A 16,462-nucleotide genomic window follows, 5' to 3' on the forward strand; every position below is an offset into this window, starting at 1 on the left:
CATCCTTATGTAATACATGTATCACTAGCCACTTTAACTATGCCACTTTGTTTACATACTCATCTCATATGTATATACTGTACTCAATACCATCTACTGTATCTTGCCTATGCCGCTCTGTACCATCACTCACTCATATCTTTATGTACATATTCTTTATCCCTTTACACTGTGTATAAGACAGTAGTTTTGGAATTGTTAGTTAGATTACTTGTTGGTTATTACTGCATTGTCGGAACTAGAAGCACAAGCATTTCGCTACACTCGCATTAACATCTGCTAACCATGTGTATGTGACAAATAAAATTTGATTTGATTTGACCTGTACATAGCCCACCTATAATTTAGCCCAAACAACTACCTCTTTCCCTACTGTATTTATTTTATTTATTTTGCTCCTTTGCACCCCATTATTTTTATTTCTACTTTGCACATTCTTCCACTGCAATTCTACCATTCCAATGTTTTACTTGCTATATTGTATTTACTTTGCCACCATGGCCTTTTTTTAATAAATAAAATAAGTAAATAAACTCTGCTGTGCTCTGCTTTACTCTGCTGTGCTTTACTATGCTCTGCTGTGCTTTACTCTGCTGTGCTTTACTCTGCTGTGCTTTACTCTGCTGTGCTTTACTCTGCTGTGCTTTACTCTGCTCTGCTGTGCTTTACTCTGCTGTGCTTTACTATGCTCTGCTGTGCTTTACTCTGCTGTGCTTTACTCTGCTGTGCTTTACTCTGCTCTGCTGTGCTTTACTCTGCTGTGCTTTACTCTGCTGTGCTTTACTATGCTCTGCTGTGCTTTACTCTGCTGTGCTTTACTCTGCTCTGCTGTGCTTTACTCTGTGCTCTGCTGTGCTTTGCTCTGCTGTGCTCTACTCTGCTCTGCTGTGCTTTACTCTCTGCTCTGCTGTGCTTTACTCTGCTGTGCTCTACTCTGCTGTGCTCTGCTGTGCTGTGCTCTGCTCTGCTTTAATCTACTCTACCCTGCTGTGCTTTACTCTGCTCTGCTGTGCTCTACTCTGCTGTGCTGTGCTCTACTCTGCTGTGCTGTGCTCTACTCTGCTGTGCTGTGCTTTGCTCTGCTCTGCTTTACTCTGCTGTGCTCTGCTTTAATCTACTCTACCCTGCTGTGCTTTACTCTGCTGTGCTGTGCTTTACTCTGCTGTGCTGTGCTGTACTCTGCTCTGCTGTGCTCTGCTCTGCTGTACTCTGCTCTGCTGTACTCTGCTTTAATCTACTCTACTCTGCTGTGCTGTGCTTTGCTCTGCTGTGCTGTGCTTTACTGTACTTTACTCTGCTCTGCTTTACTCTGCTCTGCTTTACTTTACTCTGCTGTGCTCTGCTTTGCTCTGCTGTGCTTTGCTCTGCTTTACTCTGCTCTGCTTTACTCTGCTCTGCTTTACTTTACTCTGCTGTGCTCTGCTTTACTCTGCTGTGCTCTGCTTTACTCTACTTTACTTTACTCTGCTGTGCTCTGCTTTGCTCTGCTGTGCTTTACCCTGCTAGGCTTTGCTCTGCTCTGCTTTACTCTGCTTTACTCTGCTCTGCTTTACTCTGCTCTGCTTTACTCTGCTCTGCTGTGCTTTACTCTGCTCTGCTTTACTCTGCTCTGCTTTACTCTGCTCTGCTTTACTCTGCTCTGCTTTACTCTGCTGTGCTGTGCTTTACTCTGCTGTGCTCTGCTTTACTCTGCTCTGCTTTACTCTGCTCTGCTGTGCTTTACCCTGCTCTGTTTTTACCCTGCTCTGCTTTACCCTGCTCTGCTGTGCTTTACCCTGCTCTGCTTTACTCTGCTCTGCTTTACCCTGCTCTGCTTTACTCTGCTCTGCTTTACTCTGCTCTGCTTTGCTCTGCGGTGCTCTGCTTTACTCTGCTGTGCTGTGCTTTATTCTGCTGTGCTGTGCTTTACTCTGCTGTGCTGTACTCTGCTCTGCTTTACTCTGCTCTGCTGTACTCTGCTCTGCTGTACTCTGCTCTGCTTTAATCTACTCTACTGTGCTGTGCTTTACTCTGCTGTGCTCTGCTTTGCTGTGCTTTGCTCTGCTCTGCTTTACCGTGCTCTGCTGTACTCTGCTCTGCTGTACTCTGCTCTGCTTTAATCTACTCTGCTTTAATCTACTCTGCTTTAATCTACTCTACTCTGCTGTGCTTTACTCTGCTGTGCTCTGCTTTGCTGTGTTGTGCTTTGCTCTGCTGTGCTTTACTCTACTTTACTCTGCTCTGCTTTACTCTGCTCTGCTTTACTCTGCTCTGCTTTACTCTGCTCTGCTTTACCCTGCTCTGCTTTACGCTGCTCTGCTTTACGCTGCTCTGCTTTACTCTGCTCTGCTTTACCCTGCTCTGCTTTACTTTACTCTGCTTTACTCTGCTCTGCTTTACTCTGCTCTGCTGTGCTTTGCTGTGCTTTACTCTGCTCTGCTTTACTATGCTCTGCTGTGCTTTACTCTGCTGTGCTTTACTCTGCTGTGCTTTACTCTGCTCTGCTGTGCTTTACTCTGCTGTGCTTTACTCTGCTGTGCTTTACTATGCTCTGCTGTGCTTTACTCTGCTGTGCTTTACTCTGCTCTGCTGTGCTTTACTCTGTGCTCTGCTGTGCTTTGCTCTGCTGTGCTCTACTCTGCTCTGCTGTGCTTTACTCTCTGCTCTGCTGTGCTTTACTCTGCTGTGCTCTACTCTGCTGTGCTCTGCTGTGCTGTGCTCTGCTCTGCTTTAATCTACTCTACCCTGCTGTGCTTTACTCTGCTCTGCTGTGCTCTACTCTGCTGTGCTGTGCTCTACTCTGCTGTGCTGTGCTCTACTCTGCTGTGCTGTGCTTTGCTCTGCTCTGCTTTACTCTGCTGTGCTCTGCTTTAATCTACTCTACCCTGCTGTGCTTTACTCTGCTGTGCTGTGCTTTACTCTGCTGTGCTGTGCTGTACTCTGCTCTGCTGTGCTCTGCTCTGCTGTACTCTGCTCTGCTGTACTCTGCTTTAATCTACTCTACTCTGCTGTGCTTTACTGTACTTTACTCTGCTCTGCTTTACTCTGCTCTGCTTTACTTTACTCTGCTGTGCTCTGCTTTACTGTACTTTACTCTGCTCTGCTTTACTCTGCTCTGCTTTACTCTGCTGTGCTCTGCTTTGCTCTGCTGTGCTTTGCTCTGCTTTACTCTGCTCTGCTTTACTCTGCTCTGCTTTACTTTACTCTGCTGTGCTCTGCTTTACTCTGCTGTGCTCTGCTTTACTCTACTTTACTTTACTCTGCTGTGCTCTGCTTTGCTCTGCTGTGCTTTACCCTGCTAGGCTTTGCTCTGCTCTGCTTTACTCTGCTTTACTCTGCTCTGCTTTACTCTGCTCTGCTTTACTCTGCTCTGCTGTGCTTTACTCTGCTCTGCTTTACTCTGCTCTGCTTTACTCTGCTCTGCTTTACTCTGCTCTGCTTTACTCTGCTGTGCTGTGCTTTACTCTGCTGTGCTCTGCTTTACTCTGCTCTGCTTTACTCTGCTCTGCTGTGCTTTACCCTGCTCTGCTTTACCCTGCTCTGCTTTACCCTGCTCTGCTGTGCTTTACCCTGCTCTGCTTTACTCTGCTCTGCTTTACCCTGCTCTGCTTTACTCTGCTCTGCTTTACTCTGCTCTGCTTTGCTCTGCGGTGCTCTGCTTTACTCTGCTGTGCTGTGCTTTATTCTGCTGTGCTGTGCTTTACTCTGCTGTGCTGTACTCTGCTCTGCTTTACTCTGCTCTGCTGTACTCTGCTCTGCTGTACTCTGCTCTGCTTTAATCTACTCTACTGTGCTGTGCTTTACTCTGCTGTGCTCTGCTTTGCTGTGCTTTGCTCTGCTCTGCTTTACCGTGCTCTGCTGTACTCTGCTCTGCTGTACTCTGCTCTGCTTTAATCTACTCTGCTTTAATCTACTCTGCTTTAATCTACTCTACTCTGCTGTGCTTTACTCTGCTGTGCTCTGCTTTGCTGTGTTGTGCTTTGCTCTGCTGTGCTTTACTCTACTTTACTCTGCTCTGCTTTACTCTGCTCTGCTTTACTCTGCTCTGCTTTACTCTGCTCTGCTTTACCCTGCTCTGCTTTACGCTGCTCTGCTTTACGCTGCTCTGCTTTACTCTGCTCTGCTTTACCCTGCTCTGCTTTACTTTACTCTGCTTTACTCTGCTCTGCTTTACTCTGCTCTGCTGTGCTTTGCTGTGCTTTACTCTGCTCTGCTTTACTCTACTCTGCTTTACTCTGCTCTGCTTTACTCTGCTGTGCTTTACTCTGCTCTGCTTTACTCTGCTCTGCTCTGCTTTACTCTGCTCTGCTTTACTCTGCTGTGCTGTGCTTTACTCTGCTGTGCTCTGCTTTACTCTGCTGTGCTCTGCTTTACTCTGCTGTGCTCTGCTTTACTCTGCTTTACTTTACTCTGCTGTGCTCTGCTTTGCTCTGCTGTGCTTTACCCTGCTAGGCTTTGCTCTGCTCTGCTTTACTCTGCTTTACTCTGCTCTGCTTTACTCTGCTCTGCTTTACTCTGCTCTGCTGTGCTTTGCTGTGCTTTACTCTGCTCTGCTTTACTCTGCTCTGCTTTACTCTGCTTTACTCTGCTGTGCTTTACTCTGCTCTGCTTTACTCTGCTCTGCTTTACTCTGCTCTGCTTTACTCTGCTGTGCTGTGCTTTACTCTGCTGTGCTCTGCTTTACTCTGCTCTGCTTTACTCTGCTCTGCTGTGCTTTACCCTGCTCTGCTTTACCCTGCTCTGCTTTACCCTGCTCTGCTTTACTCTGCTCTGCTTTACCCTGCTCTGCTTTACTCTGCTCTGCTTTACTCTGCTCTGCTTTGCTCTGCGGTGCTCTGCTTTACTCTGCTGTGCTTTACTCTGCTGTGCTGTGCTTTATTCTGCTGTGCTGTGCTTTACTCTGCTGTGCTGTACTCTGCTCTGCTGTACTCTGCTCTGCTGTACTCTGCTCTGCTGTACTCTGCTCTGCTTTAATCTACTCTACTGTGCTGTGCTTTACTCTGCTGTGCTCTGCTTTGCTGTGCTTTGCTCTGCTCTGCTTTACCGTGCTCTGCTGTACTCTGCTCTGCTGTACTCTGCTCTGCTTGAATCTACTCTGCTTTAATCTACTCTGCTTTAATCTACTCTACTCTGCTGTGCTTTACTCTGCTGTGCTCTGCTTTGCTGTGCTGTGCTTTGCTCTGCTGTGCTTTACTCTACTTTACTCTGCTCTGCTTTACTCTGCTCTGCTTTACTCTGCTCTGCTTTACCCTGCTCTGCTTTACGCTGCTCTGCTTTACGCTGCTCTGCTTTACTCTGCTCTGCTTTACCCTGCTCTGCTTTACTTTACTCTGCTCTGCTTTACTCTGCTCTGCTGTGCTTTGCTGTGCTTTACTCTGCTCTGCTTTACTCTGCTCTGCTTTACTCTGCTGTGCTTTACTCTGCTGTGCTTTACTCTGCTCTGCTTTACTCTGCTCTGCTTTACTCTGCTCTGCTTTACTCTGCTGTGCTGTGCTTTACTCTGCTGTGCTCTGCTTTACTCTGCTCTGCTTTACTCTGCTCTGCTGTGCTTTACCCTGCTCTGCTGTGCTTTACCCTGCTCTGCTTTACTCTGCTCTGCTTTGCTCTGCGGTGCTCTGCTTTACTCTGCTGTGCTTTACTCTGCTGTGCTGTGCTTTATTCTGCTGTGCTGTGCTTTATTCTGCTGTGCTGTGCTTTACTCTGCTGTGCTGTGCTTTACTCTGCTGTGCTGTACTCTGCTGTGCTGTACTTTACCCTGCTCTGCTGTGCTTTGCTGTGCTTTACTCTGCTCTGCTTTACTTTGCTGTGCTTTACTCTGCTGTGCTTTACTCTGCTCTGCTGTGCTTTACTCTGCTTTACCCTGCTCTGCTTTACTCTGCTGTGCTGTGCTTTACTCTGCTTTACCCTGCTCTGCTTTACTCTGCTCTGCTTTACCCTGCTCTGCTTTACTCTGCTCTGCTTTCCTCTGCGGTGCTCTGCTTTACTCTGCTGTGCTTTACTCTGCTGTGCTGTGCTTTACTCTGCTGTACTCTGCTCTGCTGTACTCTGCTCTGCTGTACTCTGCTCTGCTTTAATCTACTCTGCTTTAATCTACTCTACTCTGCTGTGCTTTACTCTGCTGTGCTGTGCTCTGCTTTGCTGTGCTTTGCTCTGCTATGCTTTACTCTGCTCTGCTTTACTCTGCTCTGCTTTACCCTGTTCCCTGTGCTTTACTCTGCTTTACTTTACTCTGCTGTGCTTTACCCTGCTCTGCTGTGCTTTACTCTGCTCTGCTTTGCTCTGCGGTGCTCTGCTGTGCTGTGCTTTATTCTGCTGTGCTGTGCTTTACTCTGCTGTGCTGTGCTTTACTCTGCTGTACTCTGCTCTGCTGTACTCTGCTCTGCTGTACTCTGCTCTGCTTTAATCTACTCTGCTTTAATCTACTCTACTCTGCTGTGCTTTACTCTGCTGTGCTGTGCTTTGCTCTGCTATGCTTTACTCTGCTCTGCTTTACCGTGCTCTGCAGTACTCTGCTCTGCTGTACTCTGCTCTGCTTTAATCTACTCTGCTTTAATCTACTCTACTCTGCTGTGCTTTACTCTGCTCTGCTTTGCTCTGCTCTGCTTTGCCCTGCTTTACTTTACTCTGCTGTGCTCTGCTTTACCCTGCTATGCTTTACTCTGCTTTACTCTGCTCTGCTTTACTCTGCTCTGCTGTGCTTTGCTTTACTCTGCTGTGCTTTACTCTGATGTGCTTTACTCTGCTTTACTCTGCTGTGCTTTACTCTGCTTTACTCTGCTCTGATTTACTCTGCTCTGCTTTACTCTGCTCTGCTTTGCTCTGCTTTACTCTGCTGTGCTTTACTCTGCTGTGCTTTACTCTGCTGTGCTCTGCTTTACCCTGCTCTGCTTTGCTCTGCGGTGCTCTGTTTTACTCTGCTGTGCTTTACTCTGCTGTGCTGTGCTTTACTCTGCTGTACTCTGCTCTGCTTTAATCTACTCTGCTTTAATCTACTCTGCTTTAATCTACTCTACTCTGCTGTGCTTTACTCTGCTGTGCTATGCTTTACTCTGCTCTGCTTTACCGTGCTCTGCTTTACTCTGCTTTACTCTGCTCTGCTTTACCCTGTTCCCTGTGCTTTACTATGCTGTGCTTTACTCTGCTGTGCTCTGCTTTGCTCTGCTGTGCTTTACTCTGCTCTGCTTTACTCTGCTCTGCTTTACTCTGCTCTGCTGTGCTCTGCTTTACTCTGCTCTGCTTTACTCTGCTCTGCTCTACTCTGCTCTGCTTTACTCTGCTGTGCTGTGCTTTACTCTGCTCTGCTGTGCTTTACTCTGCTTTACCCTGCTCTGCTTTACTCTGCTGTGCTGTACTCTGCTTTACCCTGCTCTGCTTTACTCTGCTCTGCTTTACCCTGCTCTGCTTTACTCTGCTCTGCTTTCCTCTGCGGTGCTCTGCTTTACTCTGCTGTGCTGTACTCTGCTCTGCTGTACTCTGCTCTGCTTTAATCTACTCTGCTTTAATCTACTCTACTCTGCTGTGCTGTGCTCTGCTTTGCTGTGCTTTGCTCTGCTCTGCTTTACCGTGCTCTGCTTTACTCTGCTTTACTCTGCTCTGCTTTACCCTGTTCCCTGTGCTTTACTCTGCTGTGCTCTGCTTTACTCTGCTCTGCTTTACTTTACTCTGCTTTACTCTGCTCTGCTTTACTCTGCTCTGCTGTGCTTTACTCTGCTCTGCTTTACTCTGCTCTGCTTTACTCTGCTCTGCTGTGCTTTACTCTGCTGTACTCTGCTCTGCTGTACTCTGCTCTGCTTTAATCTACTCTGCTTTAATCTACTCTACTCTGCTGTGCTGTGCTGTGCTTTACCCTGCTCTGCTGTGCTTTACTCTGCTCTGCTTTGCTCTGCGGTGCTCTGCTTTACTCTGCTGTGCTGTGCTTTATTCTGCTGTGCTGTGCTTTACTCTGCTTTACCCTGCTCTGCTTTACTCTGCTCTGCTTTACCCTGCTCTGCTTTACTCTGCTCTGCTTTCCTCTGCTTTACTCTGCTGTGCTGTGCTTTACTCTGCTGTACTCTGCTCTGCTGTACTCTGCTCTGCTTTACTCTGCTGTGCTGTGCTTTACTCTGCTTTACCCTGCTCTGCTTTACTCTGCTCTGCTTTCCTCTGCTTTACTCTGCTGTGTTTTACTCTGCTGTGCTGTGCTTTACTCTGCTGTACTCTACTCTGCTTTAATCTACTCTACTCTGCTGTGCTTTACTCTGCTCTGCTGTGCTCTGCTTTGCTATGCTTTACTCTGCTCTGCTTTACTCTGCTTTACTCTGCTCTGCTTTACCCTGTTCCCTGTGCTTTACTCTGCTTTACTTTACTCTGCTGTGCTCTGCTTTACTCTGCTCTGCTTTACCCTGCTCTGCTTTACTTTACTCTGCTGTGCTGTGCTTTACCCTGCTCTGCTGTGCTTTACTCTGCTCTGCTTTGCTCTGCGGAGCTTTGCTTTATTCTGCTGTGCTGTGCTTTATTCTGCTGTGCTGTGCTTTACTCTGCTGTGCTGTGCTTTACTCTGCTGTGCTGTGCTTTACTCTGCTGTACTCTGCTCTGCTGTACTCTGCTCTGCTTTAATCTACTCTGCTTTAATCTACTCTACTCTGCTGTGCTTTACTCTGCTCTGCTATGCTTTACTCTGCTCTGCTTTACCGTGCTCTGCTGTACTCTGCTCTGCTTTAATCTACTCTGCTTTAATCTACTCTACTCTGCTGTGCTTTACTCTGCTCTGCTTTACTCTGCTCTGCTTTGCCCTGCTCTGCTTTACTTTACTGTGCTGTGCTCTGCTTTACTCTGCTCTGCTTTACTCTGCTCTGCTGTGCTTTGCTTTACTCTGCTGTGCTTTACTCTGCTTTACTCTGCTCTGCTTTACTCTGCTGTGCTTTACTCTGCTTTACTCTGCTCTGCTTTACTCTGCTCTGCTTTACTCTGCTGTGCTCTGCTTTACCCTGCTCTGCGGTGCTCTGCTTTACTCTGCTGTGCTTTACTCTGCTGTGCTGTGCTTTACTCTGCTGTACTCTGCTCTGCTTTAATCTACTCTGCTTTAATCTACTCTACTCTGCTGTGTTCTGCTATGCTTTACTCTGCTCTGCTTTACCGTGCTCTGCTTTACTCTGCTTTACTCTGCTCTGCTTTACCCTGTTCCCTGTGCTTTACTCTGCTGTGCTTTACTCTGCTGTGCTCTGCTTTACTCTGCTCTGCTTTACTCTGCTCTGCTTTAAACTGCTCTGCTGTGCTTTACTCTGCTCTGCTTTACTCTGCTCTGCTGTGCTTTACTCTGCTCTGCTTTACTCTGCTCTGCTTTACTCTGCTCTGCTGTGCTCTGCTTTACTCTGCTCTGCTTTACTCTGCTCTGCTTTACTCTGCTGTGCTGTGCTTTACTCTGCTCTGCTTTACCCTGCTCTGCTTTACTCTGCTGTGCTGTGCTTTACTCTGCTTTACCCTGCTCTGCTTTACTCTGCTCTGCTTTACTCTGCGGTGCTCTGCTTTACTCTGCTGTGCTTTACTCTGCTGTGCTGTGCTTTACTCTGCTGTACTCTGCTCTGCTTTAATCTACTCTGCTTTAATCTACTCTACTCTGCTGTGCTCTGCTTTGCTGTGCTTTGCTCTGCTATGCTTTACTCTGCTTTACTCTGCTCTGCTTTACCCTGTTCCCTGTGCTTTACTCTGCTTTACTTTACTCTGCTGTGCTCTGCTTTACTCTGCTCTGCTTTACCCTGCTCTGCTTTACTTTACTCTGCTGTACTCTGCTCTGCTGTACTCTGCTCTGCTTTAATCTACTCTGCTTTAATCTACTCTACTCTGCTGTGCTGTGCTCTGCTGTGCTTTACCCTGCTCTGCTGTGCTTTACTCTGCTCTGCTTTGCTCTGCGGTGCTCTGCTTTACTCTGCTGTGCTGTGCTTTATTCTGCTTTACCGTGCTCTGCTGTACTCTGCTCTGCTGTACTCTGCTCTGCTCTGCTTTAATCTACTCTACTCTGCTGTGCTTTACTCTGCTGTGCTCTGCTATGCTTTACTCTGCTCTGCTTTACCGTGCTCTGCTTTACTCTGCTTTACTCTGCTCTGCTTTACCCTGTTCCCTGTGCTTTACTCTGCTGTGCTTTACTTTACTCTGCTTTACTCTGCTCTGCTTTACTTTACTCTGCTGTGCTCTGCTTTACCCTGCTATGCTTTACTCTGCTTTACTCTGCTCTGCTGTGCTTTGCTTTACTCTGCTGTGTTCTGCTATGCTTTACTCTGCTGTGCTTTACTCTGCTCTGCTTTACTCTGCTCTGCTCTGCTTTGCTCTGCTGTGCTTTACTCTACTTTACTCTGCTTTACTCTGCTCTGCTTTGCCCTGCTCTGCTTTACTTTACTCTGCTGTGCTCTGCTTTACCCTGCTATGCTTTACTCTGCTCTGCTTTACTCTGCTCTGCTGTGCTTTGCTTTACTCTGCTGTGCTTTACTCTGCTTTACTCTGCTGTGCTTTACTCTGCTGTGCTTTACTCTGCTGTGCTTTACTCTGCTCTGCTTTACTCTGCTCTGCTTTACTCTGCTCTGCTTTACTCTGCTGTGCTTTACTCTGCTGTGCTCTGCTTTACCCTGCTCTGCGGTGCTCTGCTTTGCTCTGCAGTGGTCTGCTTTACTCTGCTGTGCTTTACTCTGCTGTACTCTGCTCTGCTTTAATCTACTCTGCTTTAATCTACTCTACTCTGCTGTGCTCTGCTATGCTTTACTCTGCTCTGCTTTACCGTGCTCTGCTTTACTCTCCTTTACTCTGCTCTGCTTTACCCTGTGCCCTGTGCTTTACTCTGCTGTGCTTTACTTTACTCTGCTCTGCTTTACTTTACTCTGCTGTGCTCTGCTTTACTCTGCTCTGCTTTACTCTGCTCTGCTGTGCTTTACTCTGCTCTGCTTTACTCTGCTCTGCTTTACTCTGCTCTGCTTTACTCTGCTCTGCTTTACTCTGCTCTGCTTTACTCTGCTCTGCTTTACTCTGCTCTACTCTACTCTGCTTTACTCTGCTCTGCTGTGCTTTACTCTGCTCTGCTGTGCTTTACTCTGCTGTGCTTTACTCTGCTGTGCTTTACTCTGCTGTGCTTTACTCTGATGTGCTTTACTCTGCTGTGCTGTGCTTTACTCTGCTGTGCTGTGCTTTACTCTGCTGTGCTGTGCTTTGCTCTGCTGTGCTCTGCTTTGCTCTGCGGTGCTCTGCTTTACTCTGCTCTGCTGTGCTCTGCTGTGCTCTGCGGTGCTCTGCTTTGCTTTACTCTGGGAGGAATGGTTGAGTTGCCATGCCACAAAGTAGGGGTCGTGGTGACTGCAACTGAAACTGTGTCACTCTGTATAAGAGTGTTTATTGAATGTCTAATGTCAATATGTCAATATAAAAATAACCTTACTTTAGCCGTAGCATCTTTAATGGACAGACTCAGTGATTGCTCCTGATCCTGGAGTCTGCAAGGGAAGAGGAAGACGGGAGGAATGTTATGGACAGACTCAGTGTTCCTACAAGGGAAGATGAAGACGGGAGGAATGTTATGGACAGACTCAGTGTTCCTACAAGGGAAGATGAAGACGGGAGGAATGTTATGGACAGATATATCCTTTGAAGATGTTCATATTGAAACATATATATTTTTTTCAATTCCTAACTTGGTTTGATAAGATTAGTACAGATTTTCTCAGGGGACCCCAGGTGTGGAGAGACAGTGATCCTGGAGAAGTTAGGATTAGTACTGACCTGAGTATGGCTTCAGGGGGAGAGACACAAATCCTGGTCCTGCTCTGTGATGTTACCAGGTCATTGAGGGCATTGCCCATGTCTCTGAGCTGGATGTGGCTACAGCTGCGCAGGGCGGGTCCTTCAACCTCCTCAGTCTGTAGCTCCTCCTCTTCCTGCTGGATCTGCTGTTCCAGGCTGCAACTCCGAGACTGCAGCTCTCCGAGCCTCCACTGCAGCTCTGCCATCTCCGCCTGGGGGCAGGCCCGAGGGCAGAGAGCATTCATAAAGAGTAGTCTCAGAGTAGGATCAGTTCTGACTTCTAGATAATAATAAATAGGATTATACAGACAGGGGACCTGATCTAGGATCAGCACTTGGATTCACACTCAATTCAACATTTTACAGGGCATGGGACAACCAGTGTATGACAGGATCCATTTACAGGGCATGGGACAACCAGTGTATGACAGGATCCATTTACAGGACATTCTTCATTCAACCAGTGTATGACAGGATCCATTTACAGGGCATGGGACAACCAGTGTATGACAGGATCCATTTACAGGGCATGGGACAACCAGTGTATGACAGGATCCATTTACAGGACATGGGACATTCTTCATTCAACCAGTGTATGACAGGATCCATTTACAGGGTATGGGACAACCAGTGTATGACAGGATCCATTTACAGGACATGGGACATTCTTAATGTACACAACTGGGTATTTCCTGTAGTATTTCTGCTGCAGGCATATCTAACTACTTCATTCTACAACGCTCTAAACTGTAGAACTGTTGAGTGTACACTTGGTGGACACTTGCACAAATCGATGTGATTTAATACAAACAGGCCAAAGCTGTCCAAAATGCCTTGTTATTTTCAGTAATCGCTACCTAACGAAATCTACTCACCTCCACCATGCGTTTCTCCTGCAGCAAACACTCTCTCCTTTGCAGTGGACCCTGGACGGCTTCAGCCACTTCCCCTCCATCCCTCTCCTCCTCTTCCCTTTAACAGGTCAAAAGCAGAAAGAATAACAGACAATAACAGTTAAACTAGCATCCCGTGGGTCTGTTCTGTTACCCAGTTAAACTAGCATCCCGTGGGCCTGTTCTGTTACCCAGTTAAACTAGCATCCCGTGGGCCTGTTCTGTTACCCAGTTAAACTAGCATCCCGTGGGCCTGTTCTGTTACCAAGTTAAACTAGCATCCCGTGGGCCTGTTCTGTTACCCAGTTAAACTAGCATCCAGTGGGTCTGTTCTGTTACCCAGTTAAACTAGCATCCCGTGGGTCTGTTCTGTTACCCAGTTAAACTAGCATCCTGTGGGTCTGTTCTGTTACCCAGTTAAACTAGCATCCCGTGGGTCTGTTCTGTTACCCAGTTAAACTAGCATCCCGTGGGCCTGTTCTGTTACCCAGTTAAACTAGCATCCCGTGGGCCTGTTCTGTTACCCAGTTAAACTAGCATCCCGTGGGCCTGTTCTGTTACCCAGTTAAACTAGCATCCCGTGGGTCTGTTCTGTTACCCAGTTAAACTAGCATCCTGTGGGTCTGTTCTGTTACCCAGTTAAACTAGCATCCAGTGGGTCTGTTCTGTTACCCAGTTAAACTAGCATCCCGTGGGTCTGTTCTGTTACCCAGTTAAACTAGCATCCCGTGGGTCTGTTCTGTTACCCAGTTAAACTAGCATCCCGTGGGTCTGTTCTGTTACCCAGTTAAACTAGCATCCCGTGGGTCTGTTCTGTTACCCAGTTAAACTAGCATCCCGTGGGCCTGTTCTGTTACCCAGTTAAACTAGCATCCCGTGGGCCTGTTCTGTTACCCAGTTAAACTAGCATCCCGTGGGCCTGTTCTGTTACCCAGCTAAACTAGCATCCCGTGGGTCTGTTCTGTTACCCAGTTAAACTAGCATCCCGTGGGCCTGTTCTGTTACCCAGTTAAACTAGCATCCCGTGGGTCTGTTCTGTTACCCAGTTAAACTAGCATCCAGTGGGTCTGTTCTGTTACCCAGTTAAACTAGCATCCTGTGGGCCTGTTCTGTTACCCAGTTAAACTAGCATCCCGTGGGTCTGTTCTGTTACCCAGTTAAACTAGCATCCCGTGGGTCTGTTCTGTTACCCAGTTAAACTAGCATCCCGTGGGTCTGTTCTGTTACCCAGTTAAACTAGCATCCCGTGGGTCTGTTCTGTTACCCAGTTAAACTAGCATCCAGTGGGTCTGTTCTGTTACCCAGTTAAACTAGCATCCTGTGGGTCTGTTCTGTTACCCAGTTAAACTAGCATCCCGTGGGCCTGTTCTGTTACCCAGTTAAACTAGCATCCAGTGGGTCTGTTCTGTTACCCAGTTAAACTAGCATCCCGTGGGTCTGTTCTGTTACCCAGTTAAACTAGCATCCCGTGGGTCTGTTCTGTTACCCAGTTAAACTAGCACCCTGTGGGTCTGTTCTGTTACCCAGTTAAACTAGCATCCCGTGGGTCTGTTCTGGTACCCAGTTAAACTAGCATCCTGTGGGTCTGTTCTGTTACCCAGCAAAACTAGCACCCTGTGGGTCTGTTCTGTTACCCAGTTAAACTAGCACCTTGTGGGTCTGTTCTGTTACCCAGTTAAACTAGCACCCTGTGGGTCTGTTCTGTTACCCAGTTAAACTAGCATCCCGTGGGTCTGTTCTGTTACCCAGTTAAACTAGCATCTTGTGGGTCTGTTCTGTTACCCAGTTAAACTACCATCCCGTGGGTCTGTTCTGTTACCCAGTTAAACTAGCATCCCGTGGGTCTGTTCTGTTACCCAGTTAAACTAGCACCCTGTGGGTCTGTTCTGTTACCCAGTTAAACTAGCATCCCGTGGGTCTGTTCTGTTACCCAGTTAAACTAGCATCCTGTGGGTCTGTTCTGTTACCCAGCAAAACTAGCACCCTGTGGGTCTGTTCTGTTACCCAGTTAAACTAGCATCCAGTGGGTCTGTTCTGTTACCCAGTTAAACTAGCATCTTGTGGGTCTGTTCTGTTACCCAGTTAAACTACCATCTTGTGGGTCTGTTCTGTTACCCAGTTAAACTACCATCCCGTGGGTCTGTTCTGTTACCCAGTTAAACTAGCATCCCGTGGGTCTGTTCTGTTACCCAGTTAAACTAGCATCCCGTGGGTCTGTTCTGTTACCCAGTTAAACTAGCATCCCGTGGGTCTGTTCTGTTACCCAGTTAAACAAGCATCCCGTGGGTCTGTTCTGTTACCCAGTTAAACTAGCACCCCGTGGGTCTGTTCTGTTACCCAGTTAAACTAGCATCCCGTGGGTCTGTTCTGTTACCCAGTTAAACTAGCATCCCGTGGGCCTGTTCTGTTACCCAGTTAAACTAGCATCCCGTGGGTCTGTTCTGTTACCCAGTTAAACTAGCATCCCGTGGGCCTGTTCTGTTACCCAGTTAAACTAGCATCCCGTGGGCCTGTTCTGTTACCCAGTTAAACTAGCATCCCGTGGGCCTGTTCTGTTACCCAGTTAAACTAGCATCCCGTGGGCATGTTCTGTTACCCAGTTAAACTAGCATCCCGTGGGCCTGTTCTGTTACCCAGCTAAACTAGCATCCCGTGGGTCTGTTCTGTTACCCAGCTAAACTAGCACCCTGTGGGTCTGTTCTGTTACCCAGTTAAACTAGCACCCTGTGGGTCTGTTCTGTTACCCAGTTAAACTAGCACCTTGTGGGTCTGTTCTGTTACCCAGTTAAACTAGCACCCCGTGGGTCTGTTCTGTTACCCAGTTAAACTAGCATCCCGTGGGTCTGTTCTGTTACCCAGTTAAACTAGCATCCCGTGGGTCTGTTCTGTTACCCAGTTAAACTAGCATCCCGTGGGCCTGTTCTGTTACCCAGTTAAACTAGCATCCCGTGGGCCTGTTCTGTTACCCAGTTAAACTAGCATCCCGTGGGTCTGTTCTGTTACCCAGTTAAACTAGCACCCTGTGGGTCTGTTCTGTTACCCAGCTAAACTAGCACCCTGTTGTTCTGTTCTGTTACCCAGTTAAACTAGCACCCTGTGGGTCTGTTCTGTTACCCAGTTAAACTAGCATCCCGTGGGTCTGTTCTGTTACTTCCCAATAATACAGTTTATGCCGACTAAAAATAGTGTGGTGTGGGGTGTTGTGGTTGTTGTAGTGTGATGTGGGGTGGGGTGTTGTGTTGTGGGGTGGTGTGTTGTGGGGTGGGGTGGTGTGTTGTGGGGTGGGGTGGGGTGGTGTGTTGTGGGGTGGGGTGGTGTGGTTGTTGTAGTGTGATGTGTTGTGGGGTGGGGTGTTGTGTTGTGTTGTGGGGTGGGGTGGGGTGGTGTGTTGTGGGGTGGGGTGGGGTGGTGTGGTTGTTGTAGTGTGATGTGTTGTGGGGTGGGGTGGTGTGGTTGTTGTAGTGTGATGTGTTGTGGGGTGGGGTGGGGTGTTGTGGGGTGGGGTGGTGTGTTGTGGGGTGGGGTGGTGTGTTGTGTTGTGGGGTGGTGTGTTGTGGGGTGGGGTGTTGTGTTGTGGGGTGGGGTGGGGTGGTGTGGTTGTTGTAGTGTGATGTGTTGTGGGGTGGGGTGTTGTGTTGTGGGGTGGGGTGTTGTGGGGTGGTGTGTTGTGGGGTGGGGTGGGGTGGTGTGTTGTGGGGTGGGGTGGTGTGTTGTGGGGTGGGGTGGGGTGGTGTGTTGTGGGGTGGGGTGGTGTGTTGTGGGGTGGGGTGGGGTGTTGTGTTGTGGGGTGGGGTGGGGTGGTGTGTTGTGGGGTGGGGTGGTGTGTTGTG

The 16,462-nt window shown here is 48.0% G+C and overlaps 1 protein-coding gene across 4 annotated transcripts in view; it reads right to left on the reverse strand.

Moving 5' to 3' along the window:
- disc1 (DISC1 scaffold protein) overlaps window positions 1-16,462 on the reverse strand; it is a 161,961-nt gene that overhangs the window by 66,964 nt on the left and 78,535 nt on the right. For all 4 annotated transcript variants that reach the window (XR_010463561.1, XM_065016618.1, XM_065016620.1 and 1 more), the window contains exons 5-7: window positions 12,615-12,711; window positions 11,719-11,951; window positions 11,378-11,432 (exon numbers count right to left, since the gene is read on the reverse strand). Coding sequence is in view for 3 of the 4 variants with exons in the window: in XM_065016618.1 (XP_064872690.1) it covers window positions 11,378-11,432; window positions 11,719-11,951; window positions 12,615-12,711 (385 nt within the window). In the remaining variant the exon portion in view is untranslated. The remainder of the gene's footprint in view (window positions 1-11,377; window positions 11,433-11,718; window positions 11,952-12,614; window positions 12,712-16,462) is intronic.

The sequence above is a fragment of the Oncorhynchus nerka genome, unplaced genomic scaffold (genome assembly GCF_034236695.1).
Source record: "Oncorhynchus nerka isolate Pitt River unplaced genomic scaffold, Oner_Uvic_2.0 unplaced_scaffold_946, whole genome shotgun sequence".
In the NCBI taxonomy this organism is placed as follows: Eukaryota; Metazoa; Chordata; class Actinopteri; order Salmoniformes; family Salmonidae; genus Oncorhynchus; species Oncorhynchus nerka.